Genomic DNA, 20,552 nt, shown 5'->3' on the forward strand with positions numbered 1-20,552 from the left:
ACGAAATTGTATTGTTGTGTGTAAAGTCATTATGTTTATACTCTTACACATTTTGGGCATGTCTGCTCTTACCTATAAAGGTTTTAAATTCCGTTATTAAACTCGGTTTTTGATAATCCTGCGAATCCTTCGAGAAGAATTTGTGAAAGATCAGATAGGTTGAGTCTTGTAGTGTGTCATGGATCTTGGCGGTTTAATATAGTGAACACACGTTTGTCAACTCATGAGGGTATGAGTTTGAACGACGCTCACCGCATAGTGTTCGACTCCGATCTTTTAACACGAGTATTGCCAGTATTCTTTCGTGTCCGTCAATTATGCAGTATGCTGCTCCATTTGTTAAAAAGTCATGGTCACTGAGGAGGGTGTACTCAACAACTGCATGATAGATACATATATGTATATAATGTTTTGTTCTTTTTTTGTTTTTTTGTATGATGTATTGTAAAATTATTATGTTGATTTATGTATGCCTTCAACCACATTTAGGTAAAAATGTGCATTTATTCAATAAACTTATAAAAAAAGTATTCACTTGACAGGTTGTTGGTTCTCTTTGGAAACTCTGGCTCCTTTCATCAATAGAACCTAGACGCCCAATATACCCAAGATGGATGAAAGTGGCCTTTTTAACACCAACAATCAATCAAATGATCTACTATGTATCATACAAAATCAAAGCATATGATCTCGCTTTAATATAAAATGAAGAGTTAAAACATATTTTGTGGAGTCAACAGTTGATTAACCTGATGACCAGCTTAGGCCTTAATAACTTAAACACTTTTAAACTTTTTTCGGTTCTTAATGTGGTTTTTTTTTGTATTCTACTGCAATTTGCAAATGTCAATGTGGTAACCAAATGAGGCAAAATTGACCAATTCAAACTTATTTTGGGGTTTTTCATTGTTTGCCTTTTTAAATATTTGCCTCTATTTGAATTAATGTAAAAAAATATAAGATGTGGTACGATTGCAAATGAGACAACTTTCCACAAGAGACCAAAATGACACACAAATTAACAACTATAGGTTACCGTACGGCCTTCAACAATGAGCAAAGCCCATACCGCATAGTCAGCTATAAAAGGCCCCGAAATGACAATGTAAAACAATTCAAACGAGAAAACTAACGGCCTTATTTGTGTAAAAAAAACGACAAACATAAAGGTAACTCATAAACAAACGACAACCACTGAATTACAGGCTCCTGACTTGGGATAGGCTTATACATAATGTGAATGGTGGCCTATCCAACAGAGGATGGGGCCAATTGTGGTTTTTTTTTCGCGCCATAAACTGTGAAACAAAACTTTTCCGGGAATAGATTTAAAAATCACGGGGTATTAGTGGATAAAGACTGGAACCCCTTCTCCACATTGAAGCTCATGTTAAAGAACCACTTTCAGCTTGTTTAAAAAGTTCAGATCCGTGTCAACATTAAAAGCAGTAAAAATGGCGCGGTTTACTTTGACACGAAAGTACAGATCCAGTAAGGCAGGTAAAGTTCATTAACCACCGATTTTTATTTTAAATCATCAGTCATATATTTTCATGCTTTGCATAATATTGACGTGAATATATGACTAATTATATTACATGTAAATATTCATGCTAATTAAGCACGACAGCGATAAGTATAAGTGTAGGAGTTCCTAATGAGTTCGATCGAAGAGTTTATCTAATTACCAACAAAAATATTGTGGTTTTTTATACCCTCGCTTGAGCATGCTGTTTCTATTTTCAGTTTGTGAATCACAAGCAGCGGTTGACTTTTCAGGGAGCATGTGGGTCCAAGCATCTTCACTTGTTTCTACAGTTAAAATCCGTAAATAAAATGTGCTGGCGTAAAATTTAGGGTGTGAACTATTGGTTCCACTGCATGGAATAATACAAAACCACATAACATGTGCATATATTAATCTTCCAAAATGATGGTGAATGCCGAACTTAAAAAGCAGGTGTGAGGAAGTCATCCCTGTAATATTAAAAACAGAGGTTCCTTCCTTTATTTTAATGAAAATTATATTAAATGTCGATGAAAAAGATACCTTAATTACTCAAAAGCTGAATATTATGGGTCATTGCATTGAAAACAATTGAATCTTTTCCACAGTAGACAAAAACGGTGTCCATCAATGAGCTTGCAAGAGCAGCACCACAACGGGTGATATTTTGAAAATTGAATATTTGAGTGTTGAAAATGTTGAACAAGTCTCGGATAAATTATGTAAATATTTACAAAAGGTTTTAGATTTTCGTATATCTTTGAACATTTATAATCTGCACAATAATGAATGTCAGTTGATATAAATAAAGTAATTCTGATAAACATATTCCTCAAAGCGAATACATGCAGATTCTGAATCTACTAATAATTTCATTATTTCCAAAAGATATAAAGGCAAGCATTACATGAAATACCAAAGAAAATAGTAATGCAACGTTTTATTACACGAGTATAAATGGAGCACTCATTTACTTTGATTTATACTACAAATCTTGATTTACCCTTATGAATGTAAGCTTAAGAAGCCAGAAATATTAAGATCGGTTGACAAAAATGTTTCAATCTATACTTCTTTATATACCCTCAATCGTCTGCAATTACTTTTGTCACAACGACCCCTTTAAACACCTGTTTAAGTAATCAGAAGATAGTAGAGTACAATCCATACCCTTTAATTACAACTTAAACGAACAATTTGAATGCGGATTGTTTATCTTTAAGGGAGAAAATTTCAACCTATATTCAAAGTTTTGTTGTTTGAAAAAAAAATCTTTTAATTTTCATCCAAGGCGTGACAAAACATTGAATTCTTTCCGCCTCGGTTTGACAACTCGCGCGCGACTTGCGTGTCGTCTGCCAGAAGTATTCATTACATTTACTTCAATACATTATGTGTTCTTCAATACTTGAAGTAAGACAGTAGCATAGATTAGCCTAGCTTGTTTATTTTTGTCCTCAAACCAGGTGTAATACAGAATATTTACACTACAACGATTTAGTCAGTACTTATTTAATGTGAGGCAATCATAGTCACTTTAAATTTTCGGTCACATGGAGTTTTTAATAGGATAAAAAATATTGGGAAAATGACAGACCGGTATAAATAAAATTGTACTTGTGCGGTATTGGAAAAAAAGTTTTGAACTTTCGAAATGTAAAGTGTATTTAATATTCAAATTCGTAGTTATTAATATGTTGACTGCATGAGATTAGAAGAAGTGTGATATTAGATTAGTACAAGATAGTGGATTAGTATATATTGTGATAAAATGGATAATTTAATTTCACTTAGTTGGATTTTAATATTTTTTTCCTGTAACTGGGATTTAGTACCTGCACCAAACTACGAACAATATAGATTACGACCGGGCATGTAAGTAATACATGTATATTCATTTTAAAAATGGGGGATTTAATTTATGCATGTATATTTTCAATTTTAAAGATTGGGGATGTAAGTTATAAATGTATGTATTCAATTTTAAAAATTGGATGTAAGTAATACATGTATATTTTTAATTGTAAAAATTGGGGATGTAAGTTATACATGTATATTTTCAATTGTAAACAAATTCGGGATGTAAGTAATTCATGTATATTTTCAATTTTAAAATAAAACTGTACTAAGTTACTTAACATATTTAAGTGAAGTTTCATGAGATGATAAAATAATTTGATATTTTTTTTATACATTTCACTTTAACTTCGTATAGTAAATGGATTATATAAAATTGCATGTAAGTAATACATGTATATTCAATTTCAAAATCAAACTGTACTAAGTTACGTAACATGTTTATGTGTAGTTTCATGAAATAGTAAAATAGTTTGATATTTTTTGTACCATTCCACGTTGACTTTGTATAGTAAATGGATTACGTAAAATTATTTGATATATATATATGCAAGATTTCACTTTAACTTTCTTCACATAGAATGAAATTTTACTTATGATCCATGCATATGGAAGACTTCATTCATTCATTGAAAAATTAACTTCCATGTTTTTTTTTCTGTCAGACTTAAACTGCACTTTATCACAAATAAGGACGCTTTAAATAACATTACAAAGTAAATATGTGCATATGCTCTTAAATTTCTGCATTTAAAGATATAAATCAAACATGAGATTTATAAGTTTGTCAAACAGAAGATCTTTAAAGATGTTCCTTTGATATATATATACCTGCATATATAATTATTTTTTATCATAGAATGTGGCGATATGAAATAGATGCGAAGGATTTAAATGACTTTTGAGCAGGATACGAAAAGCATATCTCTTCACTATTAAGAACTGATGGGACTAATAGACAAATACTTTAGTCCCAGTTAAGAATATTTTTTTATTGAATGTGGCGATATGAGTTAGATGCGACGGGTTTAAATGGCATTTGAGCAGTTGAAGGAAAAAAATCTCGACTACTATTTTAAGAACTGAGACCAATAGACAAATACTTAAGTCCCAGTTAAGAATCTATTTTCATTGAATGTAATGTGGCGATATGAGTTTAATATATGCGAAGGGTTTACATGACTTTTGAGCAGTAGAAGGAAAACTTATCACTTCACTATTAAGAACTGATGGGACTAATAGACAAATACTTTAGTCCCAGTTAAGAATATTTTTTTATTGAATGTGGCGATATGAGTTAGATGCGACGGGTTTAAATGGCATTTGAGCAGTTGAAGGAAAAAAATCTTGACTACTATTTTAAGAACTGAGACCAATAGACAAATACTTAAGTCCCAGTTAAGAATCTATTTCCATTGAATGTAATGTGGCGATATGAGTTAGATGCGTTGGATTTTAATGTCATTTCAGCAGTAGAAGAACAACTTATCTCTTGACTATTAAGAACTGAGACCAATAGACAAATACTTAAGTCCCCGTTAAGAATATATTTCCATTGAATGTAATGTGGCGATATGAGTTAGATGCGAAGGGTTTACATGACTTTTGAGCAGTAGAAGGAAAACTTATCTCTTCACTGTTAAGAACTGATGGGACCAATAGGCAAATACTTTAGTCCCAGTTAAGGATAAAAATATAATGAGTTCATACTGTAAAATCATACGTTAGACAATAAAAACATGTGACCATTGAACGAACATTTTAAACTTTAAAAAAAGTAATTGATGAAATGTGGGAAAAGTTAAGTAAACAATTAGGAACCTTGGAAAAATTTACAACTCCCCTATATACAGTTTTTCATATATAATCTAAAATGATTGTAGTTTAAAGAATGTCGGTTTCTTATTTTCGTTTCTTAAAGCTGATTGAAGGTTAACATATTTATTTATTTTGGAATAATTAAATTCCAAATTTTTCTGTTTATATAGTATCTAAACAAAATAGTCGTTAAGGTGTATAACATTATCCTGTTTAACTTCTTCCTCCAAAGAATTATTTGTTTTTAATTTTTTCTGCATGTTTATTGTTTAAACAATGTTTAATTAGAAGACTTCCGAAAGCTACGAATTTCTTGTCTGTACTAGTACTCCGAACGTAAGGTTGACTTGACCTGTGTCAAGATGGCATCATTTTAATATTTTGATATTTTTTTTGATAACATAAAATCTAATGAAAAAGATGAATTTACATAATCTATCTTTTATGAATGATTTTGTAAACTGCCAGAGCATGATTGAAATATGATCATAGTTTTTGCATATTTTGCACGTTTATAGATAGTAAGTACTTTTGAATATGATTTTTTTGTAATGTTAAACTGAAAAAAACGTAATTAGATCCGTTCCATCCAGCGTCACGGTATTGACTTTTCTTTTATACTTCAGTAAATTAAGGAATTTGTAAATTTTAAAATGGATTAAATGTTATTAGCCTTAGAGTGAATTGTCAGAACAGACTTGACAAATAAACACACAAATGAACCCTACTAAAAGGTGCACTACGTACATGTGTGCATATTTGATGTATTATTTTGAAGAAAAAAAAATCAATTTGAATTTTAAAGACATTTTAATTCAGTTTGCGTTTAAGTGCTTCAGGGACGATTTGTTAATGTTATTTTATTATCTCGTCTTGAAAACGTCTCGGTAAAGTTGTAACAATACTAAATACGTTGTTAATGATTTTAGGACTTATGATTTCGATTTTACTGGTTTGAAATTAGGTCACTACTAATCAAGATTCTTTGTTACCGGAACATTTATAAAAGTTAAACAGAAAATGTTCCAAACAAATCAATGGACGGCAGTTCGACTTTCGCACCATGTTATTATGTTCCCCTGTGTGATACACGTTTTATCGTCAGTATCAAATATCAAGTACCGCCCGCTCAGATTTGCGGTAGACCTCAGATGCTGACAATGGATGTGTATTTCATTATTGTTCAAGTGCAAATTAATCAAAATATTAGTGGTGAATTTATAAAAAGCGATTATTGTTGAGAGACGTCAAGCTACGAATTGAATATATTTTAAGATGCTGAGAACATAAGATTCTACTAGTATTGTAATGTTAACAATGTAAAAGTAAAAAAAAAATGACAGTACGTCATTATTTTAGTAGTCGGCTTTCGCAGACAGATCTTTTATAGTACAAGAGTCAAAGTTTGGTTACCTCATAACCAAATAACATTCTAGTTAGTAATAAGAGTGAGACTTACTTTGATCTTATGCATAAACGTTAGTATGATTAAGTGAGATTTGTGAGGTTAATGACCTGATCTTTCTTCTATCTGAATTCTCTAAGATTCGCAGTATGTTGTAAGACCGCCATTGATTCCATGTCGCCCAGCTGACCTGTAAACATGTACAGAGGATAAATAGAATTGACGTTGATTCTGATAGAACCGACCGATCTTCAAATACACCTTGCAGGTTTTTTATGTTTCTGCTGATTTTTAAAAGGCAATCATACCTCATACCTTATGCATCTTCTTATTGTTATATTTACAACAAACTGCAAATCATTGTCGTGGAAAGGGCGAACTTTGAGCATCGTGATGTAACTTTATCAACTAAGAACAATACTGCAGACACAATTTTAATCTTTAATTAGGTGCAACACGAAAGTATCAAAAAGACATACAATAGACAGCCTCGTGTATTCCTTTCATTTTATACAGAACAATACTTCAGACAGTATCTAAAACTTAGTACATCACGAAAGTATCAAAAACGCAAAAAAATAAGATAGCATCATGCATTCCAATTTACACAGAACAATACAGAAAACGTCAACATTTAAAATTTTGTACAATATGAAAGTATCTATGTTAGATTTTTTTATAAAAGGATAAAAAGATATTAGTTGTTTTGCTTGTCCGAGTTGACGACAGAAGACATAATTGATACTTGAGGTTACCTGTTGACAATCACACCCTTAATCTCACCTGGAAGGTAAATTGACTTTGATCCTCATAAATTACAGGTAACAATACATATTTTCTGTAACAGATACTTGTTTGATCTTCAGCCACTTGTGTATTAATGATTCTCAAGTGTAATGGGAAAAGATAAGTTTTCTTTTTGTCTTCTGATTGCTCCACCGACGTCGTCTATGCAAACAGGAAGGGATTATTAATTGAATAATACAACATCGATGATAATACTTACTTCAAGCCCTTTCCGTGACCGTGTCCGATTTTCTCCCACACGAGGGAGCGGAATATAACGACTGAATTATTCGGTTTAATGAAAAGACGGTCTTGAATGAATAGAAGTTGGAGTATAATATAAATCTATATGATCCGGATGGACCACTGGACAATGGTCGATCTGTATCATATATAATTAGAAAAAAAATCTCTGCTGTTTGATTTGCTATCGATGTTTGTCCTTGTGGTCTGTTTCGTTAGGACGAAACTATGTGTAAAATTAGTACCCAAGGATACAATATTCAAACCCTTTCCATACAGATCCTCATGATTCTGGATTACTCAGAGCATTGGCTTGTATCATGGTATCATGGTACATTGAAGAAAGTTCCCCGTGCTTTATTTTGTAGTCTGAGCGGCTCTTAAAGTTGATGCTTTATAAAACTATAAACTATTTAGTTCAACAAAATAAATTCACTGACTCTCTGGAATTCTTCAAAATTTATCTACACTGAAATACAGCATGGTTGACATCTGATTATTCGAGGTCCTATAGTCCACATGCAGTGTTGTCGCGATCTCGTGTTAGTAAATAATTGCGAAATGTACTAACGAAGCACTCGTTTCATCCGTATAGAAAATCACATCAGAGTGATATTTATTAGAATATAATGCACGAGCAGAGATTAGATTGGTACTGCAGAAATGTCACAAGGAAAATAAACATGTCAAAAATGCTGTCTACAATACTAGTCGAGACAATCCCAAGAGCATACACATGTAAAGCATTATCATTGAGAACTAAATACCAAACTTTATGTGCATATGTCATTTACATCAGAGAAATTTATATATAAAGCTTCGAGATTGATTGTTGCTTGCTAATCATCTCTATAAATATGTCATGCATATTTAGAACAAGGACATTTAAAAGAGAATATAGGTTCTGCAAATAGGGTCAAATTGAGATGGATCATGAAAAATTGAAATGCTACTGGAAAATTGGGATGGAATTTTGGCCTAACCGAAACACGCCATCTTTGGACCTAATAAATAGTGGCTGAAAGCATTCGTTAACGTGCAAAGAACATGCCCCTATCCCATCACAATGCAACCGGCCAATTCTTGTTTGACGTGGCTGCGTAATTTTACATCCCGAACAGCTATTTTTTTTGTTTAATGTGGATGTACCTCTTTAACATTGGTTTAACCGCCGGGTGGGATAAATTTTAGATGTCCATATTTTAAACCTCTGTGGGTCACTAGTTTTTTGACCACCCATTTCAAACTCGTCTATTTTGACATCTGTATTGCATAAGACTTTTTGGCCACCCATTTATAACTCTTAAACTTTTGAATCTGATTTGCATAATCTCAAGACATTACTTTTCATAAAGTTGAATAGTTATAAAGATCAGATTTTTTATGCCGATTTTAAGTCGTCCCCTTCAATCATGCAATACAACAAACACTGCGAAACATTGTACTATCTGTTTTTTGCATGCAGCGTGGGATCATAAGTATGAATGAATCATTCAATGGTACATAAAATAAAAATATTAAAATTTAAACTAAAGAAGACAGGCTTTTGCAAATACTCACCCTTCATAAAGAACGTCTATATTTTGCACAGTTTTAGCTACAGGGAACATATACAGTCTTTTTAAAATTTTATAGTCCCATGTTACTGAAATGTAATTTTAAATGCAACCATAACAGTTAAACTGTATTGTTGAGATTTTCTAATTTAAAATTTATGTTTTAAATATAATTAAAATGTTTATATTATTATCCAAGCAGAAACCTATAAAAAAGAAATAAACTGCTTGGTCACACATGAATGATTTTCATGTAAATTTGACTTCAGAGGTTGGTGTATCTAAATAGAGACACCCTTTTCTAAAGATATAACGATGTTTTCTTTTACCTTTCAAAATAAAAGTCATAGTATTTGATCCAACGCATTAATCATATGTTGTGTTCCTTTGTATAATTCATAATCTTGCCACTGGACAAACAAAACTGAGAAGTAACTATTTTACATTGTTTGGAAATTTAAATCTCACCTCGTTTGACCCATGTCCAAAATAAGATAACGGACTATATGTACCATTGGCTATTTACTATGTGACTTGGGTTTGGAAATTTGAATCTCACCTCGTTTGACCCTTGTCCAGAATAAGATAACGGACAATAGGTACCATGGGTTAATTACTATGCGACTTGGACTATCTGTACTTAATATTTTCAAAACTTATTAACTGTCTGTTAAACTGATAACATGTTTACAATTATGTACCTCTTGCAATCTGTTTTGTGGAGATCCAGTTCACTACATCGGAAATAAAATTACTTAAACATTGTAAGGATTGATTTATGTGTGCATATGATTACTTATAACCTGTTGTATGTCGTAAAAAATAAATTTGATTTCATTTTTATTTCTGTAGTAAAATAAAACAAATCTCTTATCATTTATAGTTCGACAGTTTTATTACAACTGTCTAAATACTATAGAACTTCAGTGAAAGAGTAAACCAGAATTCAAAATAGTTTTGTCGTAGTTCAGTACCATATCAGAGATCATAAGAAACAAGTATCCTCAGGACTTTATTCATTTTATTTCAAAAGTGCTGAATAAGCAAAACCTGCAACCTTCTTTATGAACGGATTATAGTCGTCAAAAAAATATAAACATAAACATCACATGCAATCCTTTTAACAGAAGATATTTTTATCTTAATTTTGCACAACATTAAAAGTATCTGTGTTAGATTTTTGATAAAAGGATAAAACTGGTATTAGTTATTTTACTTGTCTGGGTTGATGACGGAAGATATATTTCATATTATAAACTAGTTAGCAATTACACCATAAATCTCATCTTAAAGCGAACTCTAAAAAAACTACTATAACTTTATTACGTAGCATCGGATTTAATTCCAACAGGACGTGGATGCGTATTTATACATCCCACAAAGCAAAACAGAAATATGCTGCTTCCGCATGCATTTTACTGCTGAATGGAAGAATTATCAGGTAACCATATTTCTATAATCAAGGCAAAATATAAAAAAGAAGATGTGGTATGATTGCCAATGAGACAACTATCCACAAAAGACCAGAATGACATAGACATTAACAACTATTGGTCACCGTACGGCCTTCAACAATGAGCAAAGCTTTTTTCTGATAGTTAGAATAAAACTTTAAAACATATAAAGTCAATAAAAATGAAAACAACATTATGCGTCCGAAGCGCTTCCTAGATTTACCTTTTCCATGAACGTTTACAGCCGAATATTTTAAAGTCAAGGACGTATAAGAACAGTAACCTACGATACAGAGCTGTAATTGACCGTCTGTAACATGATTATTGCAGAAATGTAATGAATTACTGTTGTACAATGAAACACTCATTATTAACTCCAATTATACTGAAATATTCATCTATTTCTGGTTTCATCTGAAGCAGAATGCATTTGTCTTCGTTGAAGTTCATATACTTTGGAATTTGTACCAAGAAATCTTGGCTTTTTTCTTATAATGAATGTAATTATTAGATATTAATAATGACATATGTGTTCCTGGCATAATTAGTTTTACATGTGTAGTAGACAGGAAGAGATGTAAATAAATGTGTTTTATCTACATTGTATCTTTTTGTTTTTGTTTATCTGTTTGTACTTTATTATATAAAAAGACTTAACAGTAACAAGATCGGATTGCAATACATTATTAGTAACACCTAAGCAATTGTTCAGTACTTCCGCCTACTAGTATATTTTTGGTAGTTCAAAGAACTGATCTGTTTGCACGTCTTCACTATAAGTCGTTTGATTTTCGAAAACGAATATCGTACTCAGATTCAGAAATCAACCAATCAGAATACTTGATTTGTTGTTTCGGGCACACATTTTGTACCTCGAGTACCGAGTTTATGATCGAAACTCAAGACCTTGCTGTCATTAAAAATTAAGAAGCACAAATATTGTACTCAGACTTTGAAATCAAGCAATCTCAATACTTGATTTGGTATTTCTAGCACACATTTTTGAGAATAGTTTTATGATCGATATGCCAGGGAATTATTTATTTTTCTTCTTGATGACCTTTATAGATATATAAAACAAAATATAAAAAAAATCAAATAAAAATGCGGATTTTCAATAATCTTCCAGCTAAATTTCTTCAATTATTTCATTTTGCACAGAGAACAAGTATGTAACAACATTTTCAATTTTAGTCCTATTTTGTGTACTGAGAACTAAACAAAACCTTATCAGGTCATATAATAAAATTGTCCTCAAAATCTTTGAAACGGTAGACAGTTTATGTCAAACTTAGTCCATAAAACCTCCATTAACATTTTCATGACCCTGTATAAGGCTAAACGATTGAGAATTATCGTATAGAGATACAACTGTGTATATATTACTTATTTCGATTTCATTTAATTACAAAGTATACCAACACAGTAATTCTCTGAAGTATCTCTCGAGTCCCACCTTCCAATTATACTGGCAATTTGGTTCAAATCGATTTTAACAGTTGGATAGTTTTAACGATTATTGCATATAAACGTAGTAAATTGATAATTTCTTTTTATCTTTAGAGATATTTATTTCATAAAATAGTTTCACGTATGAAAAATAAGATAAGTTCATAAGCTTGATATATACAAATATATTTAACAATTGAGTAATAAAAAAATAAGAAAATTACATAGACGGAAAAACTTTAGAGTTTGATCAGTACGTTTCTAAATTTATTATTATTATCATTATTGTAGTTGTTTACTTCATTGCTTAAGGATAAATTATAAATCACAGTCCAGAGTCTTCCTTTCCTGTCTGATCAAAACCCTGTAATTATATCAGTGAAATAACTGTAGTTTATTCTTTTGATCTTGAAAGAAACGTCGTTTTAAAAAGACATTTTTTGCTCTCATTATGTAACGTAATGTCGACATTAATGATTAAAAGACTTACGAAACAGTGCAATAGGTTTTAATTGTTAATTGTTAAATATTTGATTTGAGAGTTGTAAGTATTTAAGTTCCCACTTTTAAAGGTGACAGTATTAAATTTATTGTATATTATAAGTTTAATGTAATTTGTATTTTGTATTTTGTTTGTCACAAACTGTACTTTATATGCTTTACGACAACAAAGTTCCCACTTATGGTAAGCAGACGATAAGTATGATTACTGTTCGTTAAAGTATGCACATATCAAGTGCTTCTTTCATAAATTTCAACAAAAAAATTAACAAGCGTAGAAAGGTCATAAAACTTTAACAAATTTTATATGTTAGATGGTTATCTTGTTAAAATTATGAGTGGTATTATAATTTCTTAAGAAGGCACTTGTTGAGTTAAGATTATATTTTTTTATCTGAAAAAAAAAGTCGGTACGATAGTTTTTGTAATGTCATTGTATATGGTTCAATTAAACGCTGAAGGAAATAAATAAAAAAGATTAATTCTGAATATTTACTTCTCAAATAATATACCGTCAACACATGGAAGTTGTCGGTTATTTAATAGTTATTATGTGTGACATCTACAAAGCAATCTTAACCACCAAAAAATATTGCGGTAAAAACCCTCGTGTAAGTCATAAATATTTCAGTTTCACTTACGATCAATTAATTATAAGCGCAAGATTTTTGTAAAAGAGTCACTCGTATACCCATTGGATCATTTGGACACCGATTTGAACAAATACCAGTTAAGAATGTTTTCTATTCTATAATACCATGTCAAGTTAATGATATAAATCTCCAAGTGTCTCCCTTTTTTCGATTTTTCATCTTTTTTTTTTACATAAAGCTATTCATTAACGTCTTGACATATTGTTTAATTTCAAAAGCGGAAGTTTGCTACTTTTATCTCAAGACCGTCGTTGTTAAATTCAAAGGACAGTAAGTGCACCAACGCAAACATTTTTACTTCATAAAAATAAAGCTAATTTTCAAGATCAGTTAGTCATTTGCGCCATAAAGCTAGGTTAGAGTTGTTTGGCCGAGTTCCTATGATATTCACACTCTGTACTTGCCAGGACTTTAAAAGGACCATATATGTGTAAATACAGATAAAAGCAAGTGCACAACCAACGCATGCATAGGAATAAAACCACCATTTCTGGATCTGTTAGTCATTTGCACCTAAAGCTCAATACGAGTTTTTAAGGTTTTCCTTTATAATACTCATTCACACTAAATATATATGGTAATTATAGGCATCTGACTATGTTGTTTTCAAAGCATGTTTCTGTCTTTAAGCAAGACATTTCTCTTTGGAGATAACCATCACAGTCCTAACGTCGTGTAAACTTTAATTGACAACAATTTTGTTATTTATTTGAGATAAAAGTAACATGCAAACGAAAGCATGTATCTTTCATTAAGTAAAACATGCTTTAATGGCGTTACTCTCTGCTTAATTGCAATAGGAATCGATGGCAGGCGATGTTCTTTCATTCAATGATTTTACCATGATACTACAATAATTAGAGACTGACGGTTTGTAAAAAAAAATTAAAAAACATTTTCGGATTTTTTTTTTTCATGGCATCGTCAGTAATGTTTTCGAATGTTGAGTTTGAATGTCCCTCTGGTATATTTCGCCTCTTTTCGATACGAACAAAACAGGAAAAGGAGATGTGGGGTTTACATGTACGTATACGAGATTATAGCCAACCGACACAAAAATCAAAAGAAGTTAGAGCTCTAAAGCAGACATACGTCCTAACAAAATATAAAGACGTAAATTGCTCCGGGTATAGAAAAGTTTTTGATAAAAACAGCGACTATCAAAGATTTATACCATAAATAACAAAATTTCTTGAAATGACAAGAAAACATTCACGATGTACTGAAAGACAACCACTGACTTGATAAAGAAACACGAACACGTGGCGAGCTTGTAATGTTAAACTAGATTTTGAGATCTTAATCCCATGTTTTATGTATGGAAGTTTTTACATATTCTCACATTATACAATATAAATTATTATAAAATTTAAGGTTTTATAACGAACTAAAATAAAATTTAGACTTAGAAAGAATAATGAAAATGTAACTTAAGTATGTGAAATATTTAATCCCGCACTTAATGGCATATATTTCATTTGTATAAATGGTTCATATAAAAGTAGACTGCCAAGACTGAGAGGCCACAAGTGCAAGATGAAAGTCGAATGTAAATACCAGCATGCTCTTTTCATTAAGAGAAACACGTTTTATGGTGCATGATTATTCATTCATAGGAACTCTCCCATTAGCTCTTCAAATAATATGTTGTCATTTTTGAACAGATACAAGACGAACCATGTACTCATTAATCGTAATCAAGAAAACAGTACATGAAGTATAACGGAACACAAAAAAAAAAAAACCAACAAAAAAAAGCGAGGGTGGTACGGAACGCAATCGTAACTACTCGTTCATTCTCGCGGCGCCTTCGATAACGTTATTGTAGAAGTAGCGAGAATGGCCGAGTAGTTACGATAGCTATACGAAACGATAAGAACATTCTGCTTCAAATGTTGCATCTGATTTGGCTTTAATCATACTTTGGCTATCAATAGTTTGCAAATCTAGCATTGACGTTTCAAGTGAATGTTAATCTCGAATCTCGATATATGTATAAATCACAAACATGCACTAGTATTTTAATTCAACAAATCAATAAATGGTTTTGGCTATCCTTTAATGGCAGCTCCTGAAGTATTCGAGTATTGAATTTATCCTTGATAATCCTTTGCTGTTTGCTATTTTATACTGTCATGACCAAATATTGGTCAGTTATCTAAATATATAGTTCATAGGGACATTTTAAAAAATTTATATGTTTAAGGCCTTATGAATTGTGTGAATAAAAAAGTTGTTAAATGAAAGGAGTAAGTATCTTTAGGTCAATCTCAGGTATAAAGATGGTCAATTATGCATTTGATGATATTCACGCCACTGGTTGTGTGTGGTCAATATTAACGACATGGGGTCAATTTCCAAATATAAATGACTTTTAACGAATATATATCTAAAACATAAATTTCGACGACCCTTATTTAAACAGTTTAAAAATATACAGAAATCAAAAAAGTATTTAGATAGTTATTTAATTGTCAATCATTTCACATCTTCTCATTTTATATGTACTTACCTACTTATCAATCAATCAAAAGATCGACCAATCAATCTATCAATCAATCGATCGACAAATCAACCAATTTATCAATCAATCAAATAAGCAATTAACAAATTAACCAGTCAATCAATCAATTACAACCGAGTTATCATCATTACTATGACTGCAAAAAAAAAAAACAAAAAAAAAAAACAAAAAAACAACGTGTTAACTTTTCAGTACAACTTTTTCATACAAACATTCAGGTCTAATAAATTAAATCTGGAAAAAAATGTTTCCTTCTGGTCATTATGAGGTCAAGCATGTCACATTTTTACTTTTGATGTTTTTCACGCCATAAGTTGTTTGTGGTAATTTTAGCGACATAGGGTCATTACTAAAATATAAATTATTGTAAAAATACTATATAGAACCTTGACCTCTGCTGAAAAATTGCAGAAAAATAGCAAAATATTTCGTTTAGTAATAACCACTCAATCAATTTACACTCATTATTGTTCTCTTTATTTTCTTACAGCAGTTTGAAGGTTGTTGCACCTTCGTCTGGTTAATTGCACGTTTGATCATGTCTTTACTAGCGAATTCCGATGTCGTTTTATTATTAGTATATCTAAAACCTATACTGATGGATGAGTAAATATCTGTTTGTTTTGGAAGTGTTCTTTATTTTGTCTTGTCATTTGCTTACCATGATGTACCTTAAAAACTATTCAAATCGAATTTGATTGTATACATGCTCATGCAATTGATTGAAATTGTTCTGTTTGTGTTGGAAAGATTCCTCGATGCTTTGTAAGATGCCTATCTTCATAAAAAATCTCAAAGTTCTAATAAATATGACTTACAATTTTGTGATGGAAATATTCTTCATGTTTGTCTTGTCAATCGCTTAATATATTGTAATTCAAAAACTATTCAAATCGAATTTGATTAACATGCTCAGTCGATTGTTATTTTTTGTTTGTGTTGGAAATGTTCCGAGGTGTTTACCGTGTTTTATAAGATGCCTATCGTCATAAAAAGTCTTAAAGATCCAAAAAAAATGATTTACAATTTTGTTTTGGAAATGTTTTTCATGTTTGTCTTGCCACTTGCTTAGCATGATGTAATTCAAAAACTATTCAAATCGAATTTGATTCACATGTTTAGAAGATTGCAATTGTGCTGTTTGTGTTGGAAGGATTCCTCGATGTTTTGCAAGTTGTCTACCTTTATACTAAATCGACACTTCACCCCAAAAAATTATTTATAAGTTTGTTTTGGAAATGTTCCTTATTTTACCTTATCACTTGCTGAGCATGATATAATTTAAAAACTGTTCAAATCGAATTTAATGCTCATGCTTAGTAGATTGCAATTGTGCTGTTTGTGTTGGAACGATTCCTCGATGCTTTGTAAGATGTCTATCTTCATAACAAATCTCAAAGTAAAAAAAATGATTTACCATTTTGTTTTGAAAATGTTTTTCATGATTTTCTTGTCACTCGCTTAATATATTGTAATTCAAAAACTATTCAAATCGAATTTGATTAACATGCTCAGTCGATTGCAATTCTTTTTGTTTGTGTTGGACAGATTCCTCGATGTTTTGAAAGTTGCATAGCTTCATACCAAATCGACACTTCACCCCCCCCCCCAAAAGTGATTTATAAGTTTATTTTGGAAATGTTCCTTATTTTGCCATAACACTTACTTGCTAAGCATGATGTAATTTAAAAACTATTCAAATCGAATTTGATTCACATGTTTAGAAGATTGCAATTCTTTTGTTTGTGTTGAAAGAATTCCTCGATGTTTTGAAAGTTTCATACCTTCATACCAAGTCAATATTTCACCCCCAAAAAATATTTATCAGTTTATTTTGGAAATGTTCTTTATTTAACCGTATCACTTGCTTTGCATGATGTAATTTAAAAACGGTTCAAATCGAATTTGATTTACATGTTCAGTAGATTGTTATTCTTCGAAGGTTCCTTGATGTTTTGAAAGTTGCCTACCATCACATAAAATCGACATTATTATCCGAACAAATTTGATTTACAAGTTCAGTAACACCAATTTCAATGTCTACCTGCCGTTTCGTAAGGCATATAATTTGTCCTAATTGACCGCAAACAGTGTGGTATTTTGATGTGTCTACCAGCACTTTATTCACATTGTGCAAACTTAAAAGCTTCGAAGCGACCTAGATGAAAAATGAAAAGAAAAAACACAATGATGACTAAGAAGACACTCTCTACCCTAATTGGGTTGCATTAGCAATATTGCCTCTTTCAATAGGGAATCAACAATTTGACAAGACTTGACCATGACAGATGGAATGTCTGATGACCTCACATGTGATCATTTCACGAAATAAAGCATTGGATCACTATTTTGGTTCTGTATATACTTAATTAAAGAATTGACGATCAATCTTTACTTAAAGCAAGGGTATGTCCATAGGTGACCATACTAGTCATGCAAAGGATAATTTAATTATTAAAGCGATACAATACTCGTTGAAGAGACTTGAACTGATGCTATGTAGGTCAACAATCCATTTTACTAATTTGAGTATGGCTGCATGGTACCCTAGTACACTATGATATCACTAGAAGAACATTCTTATTTTAAATGTTGCCAGTAAGTTGCTGATTAGAAAGAAAACGTATTAAGGGTTTGCTGAAAATAATCACAGTCAAATGGGATTTATGCTGACCCCTTACGTGACAACAGAAAATCTTTGTCAATTGTGAACAAGGATCTACATTTACAATGGAATAATTTGGAATTGCCAAGCAATCAGCATAAAGAGGGCTAAATATCGAAAATTTACATTATTCAAAATTGTTTTAAAATCTTGTTTAAAATGTTAAAATACATGTAAAATAGTATGTTTCAAATGTTTTAACCGCAATCATCTTTGGCAGATTTACATGTCATTTTTTGACACTAATATGTTTAAGTTTATTTTTATATTGCACTCGATTTATCTCCATAACTTTTTAGACAGGACTGCACTATATTACTTTCGAAAAGAAACTGTATTTAGCTGACTGTATTATATTTTAAAACTATAAACATTTTGTTTAGAATTAGACAGGGTTTAACGACGCATGAAGTTTTTGTATATCTTTTTTCAATCCTTGATATACAGCTTTTAATTCATTATGAAATCCAATGCATTACTATAAAAATAAAGAACAATATTTTTCCCGCCAAACAAAAAGGAAAACTTTTACAATTTTCGATTGTTTTTATTCTCAAAACAAATGTACTTTTCCATAATATTGATACGGTTATCAACTGAAAAAGGCATCATTTATGAAAATGTTGTTATTTTGAATTCGTCAATTATCTACCTTAAGAGATTCTCCAAGCTAAAGGGCATATTCCTTTAATTGATGAAAGTGGCAGACATATTCGCATTTTTGCAGCATAAAACAAATGAACATCCTTATCTGTACGAAAACGAATACAGTCAACATTAAGTTTGTTACTAAACAAGGAGAAAGTATGAAATAGACAGCTTCTGTTAAATAATTTCTTACATTGATAATACGTTGTATGTAGTTATTGTAATGGGCATGCATTAGGCTGCATTCTTATCTGAGATGAGTAAACCCCATTTACTTCTCCTTACAAAATGATTGCAATGTCTAGGGAATTTCTGAAGTATCTGAGAATGTCCTTTTATACATTTACAAAATAAATAAAAATAAAAATCAGAAATAGAAATATAATTTGCTTTTTAGAAAACGATTTAGTTTTAAATATTCTTGTTGCGTTAAATTAGCATTTCTGGTCCCTGTTTTATCAAAACTCTCCGAGATAAGAAGGTAAATAACCAAAGATGTATAAAACGGATGGGAATGTAAAGAACTTTTTGTGGATAGGGTTTGTAAAACGCCTACTTCAAAGAATTGTTTTGTTGAATTAAATGTTTAAGTAATTCCTAGGTTGTGATCATCTTTGTTGTCCTTGCACTTGCTGAGAGTTTTTTTTATGATCTAAGGTAAAACACAAAAACGAAAATGTTTAAAAACATCTTTTGAAAATCTGAAAAAAGGACTTTGTAAGGGATAATAAAATTGAGAATGGAAATGGGGAATTGTCAAAGAGACAACAACCCGACCATAGAAAAAACAACGGCAGAAGGTCACCAACAGGTCTTCAATGTAGCGAGACATTCCCGCACTTGAATTTAGTCAGAAGTATACCCCAAATCATTATTTGGTCCAAAATAAAATAAAATAAACAGATGTGTAGTTTGTGTGAACAAGATTGACTTTGATGTTTTTTTTTTGTTTTTATGTGTTTTTCTTCACTTCTTGGCCGATATGTTTTAGAAATTAAAGAACAAAGAACAAAAATAAGAATGGTTAAAATAACTTGCAAAATGGTTCATTGGTCGATTTTCTTCGAATGCATACAACCTATGTATGTGCCACCAAGATGATCAAATCCGTACTGTAACCTTCGGGCGTTTGGCGGGCGACCATGTAACCTAACAGCCTTTTTCACAAAGATCTGTGACTTTAAAAATTCTTCAAGCCAGTGAATCAGATACAAGTGTAGAACTGTATCGTTTTCTTAAAAGTGCGGGAGTGATACCCTTTTGGAGCCCTATATATGGTATGTACATTTGTTTTCTAAATTGCCATCTTTACACGATTGTAAATGACAATGTTTTACATTTAAAATAGCAATCAGCTATTCTTCTAGATTCACTTCACTTTTTAATGCAAAATATGTGTTTCTTTATCGTTTTCTGTTTATTGATTGGTTATTGGACAGATTTTTCGATACAAGATGGGGGTGTAAACGCAATCTGGAAAATATAT

The 20,552-nt window shown here is 31.2% G+C and overlaps 1 protein-coding gene across 12 annotated transcripts in view; it reads left to right on the forward strand.

Moving 5' to 3' along the window:
* The first annotated feature begins 2,822 nt into the window (after window positions 1-2,822).
* The window catches only part of LOC139501334 (multiple epidermal growth factor-like domains protein 6), a 103,247-nt gene continuing 85,517 nt past the window's right edge, over window positions 2,823-20,552 (forward strand). For 11 of the 12 annotated variants that reach the window (XM_071290371.1, XM_071290369.1, XM_071290376.1 and 8 more), the window contains exon 1: window positions 2,892-3,382. In XM_071290371.1, coding sequence (XP_071146472.1) covers window positions 3,279-3,382 — 104 coding nt within the window. In that variant the 5' untranslated portion in view covers window positions 2,892-3,278. Of the gene's footprint in view, window positions 3,383-20,552 lie in introns of all 12 variants that reach the window. The other variant, XM_071290380.1, reaches the window with a different exon arrangement.

This window comes from Mytilus edulis, chromosome 13, assembly GCF_963676685.1.
Source record: "Mytilus edulis chromosome 13, xbMytEdul2.2, whole genome shotgun sequence".
Taxonomy (NCBI): domain Eukaryota; kingdom Metazoa; phylum Mollusca; class Bivalvia; order Mytilida; family Mytilidae; genus Mytilus; species Mytilus edulis.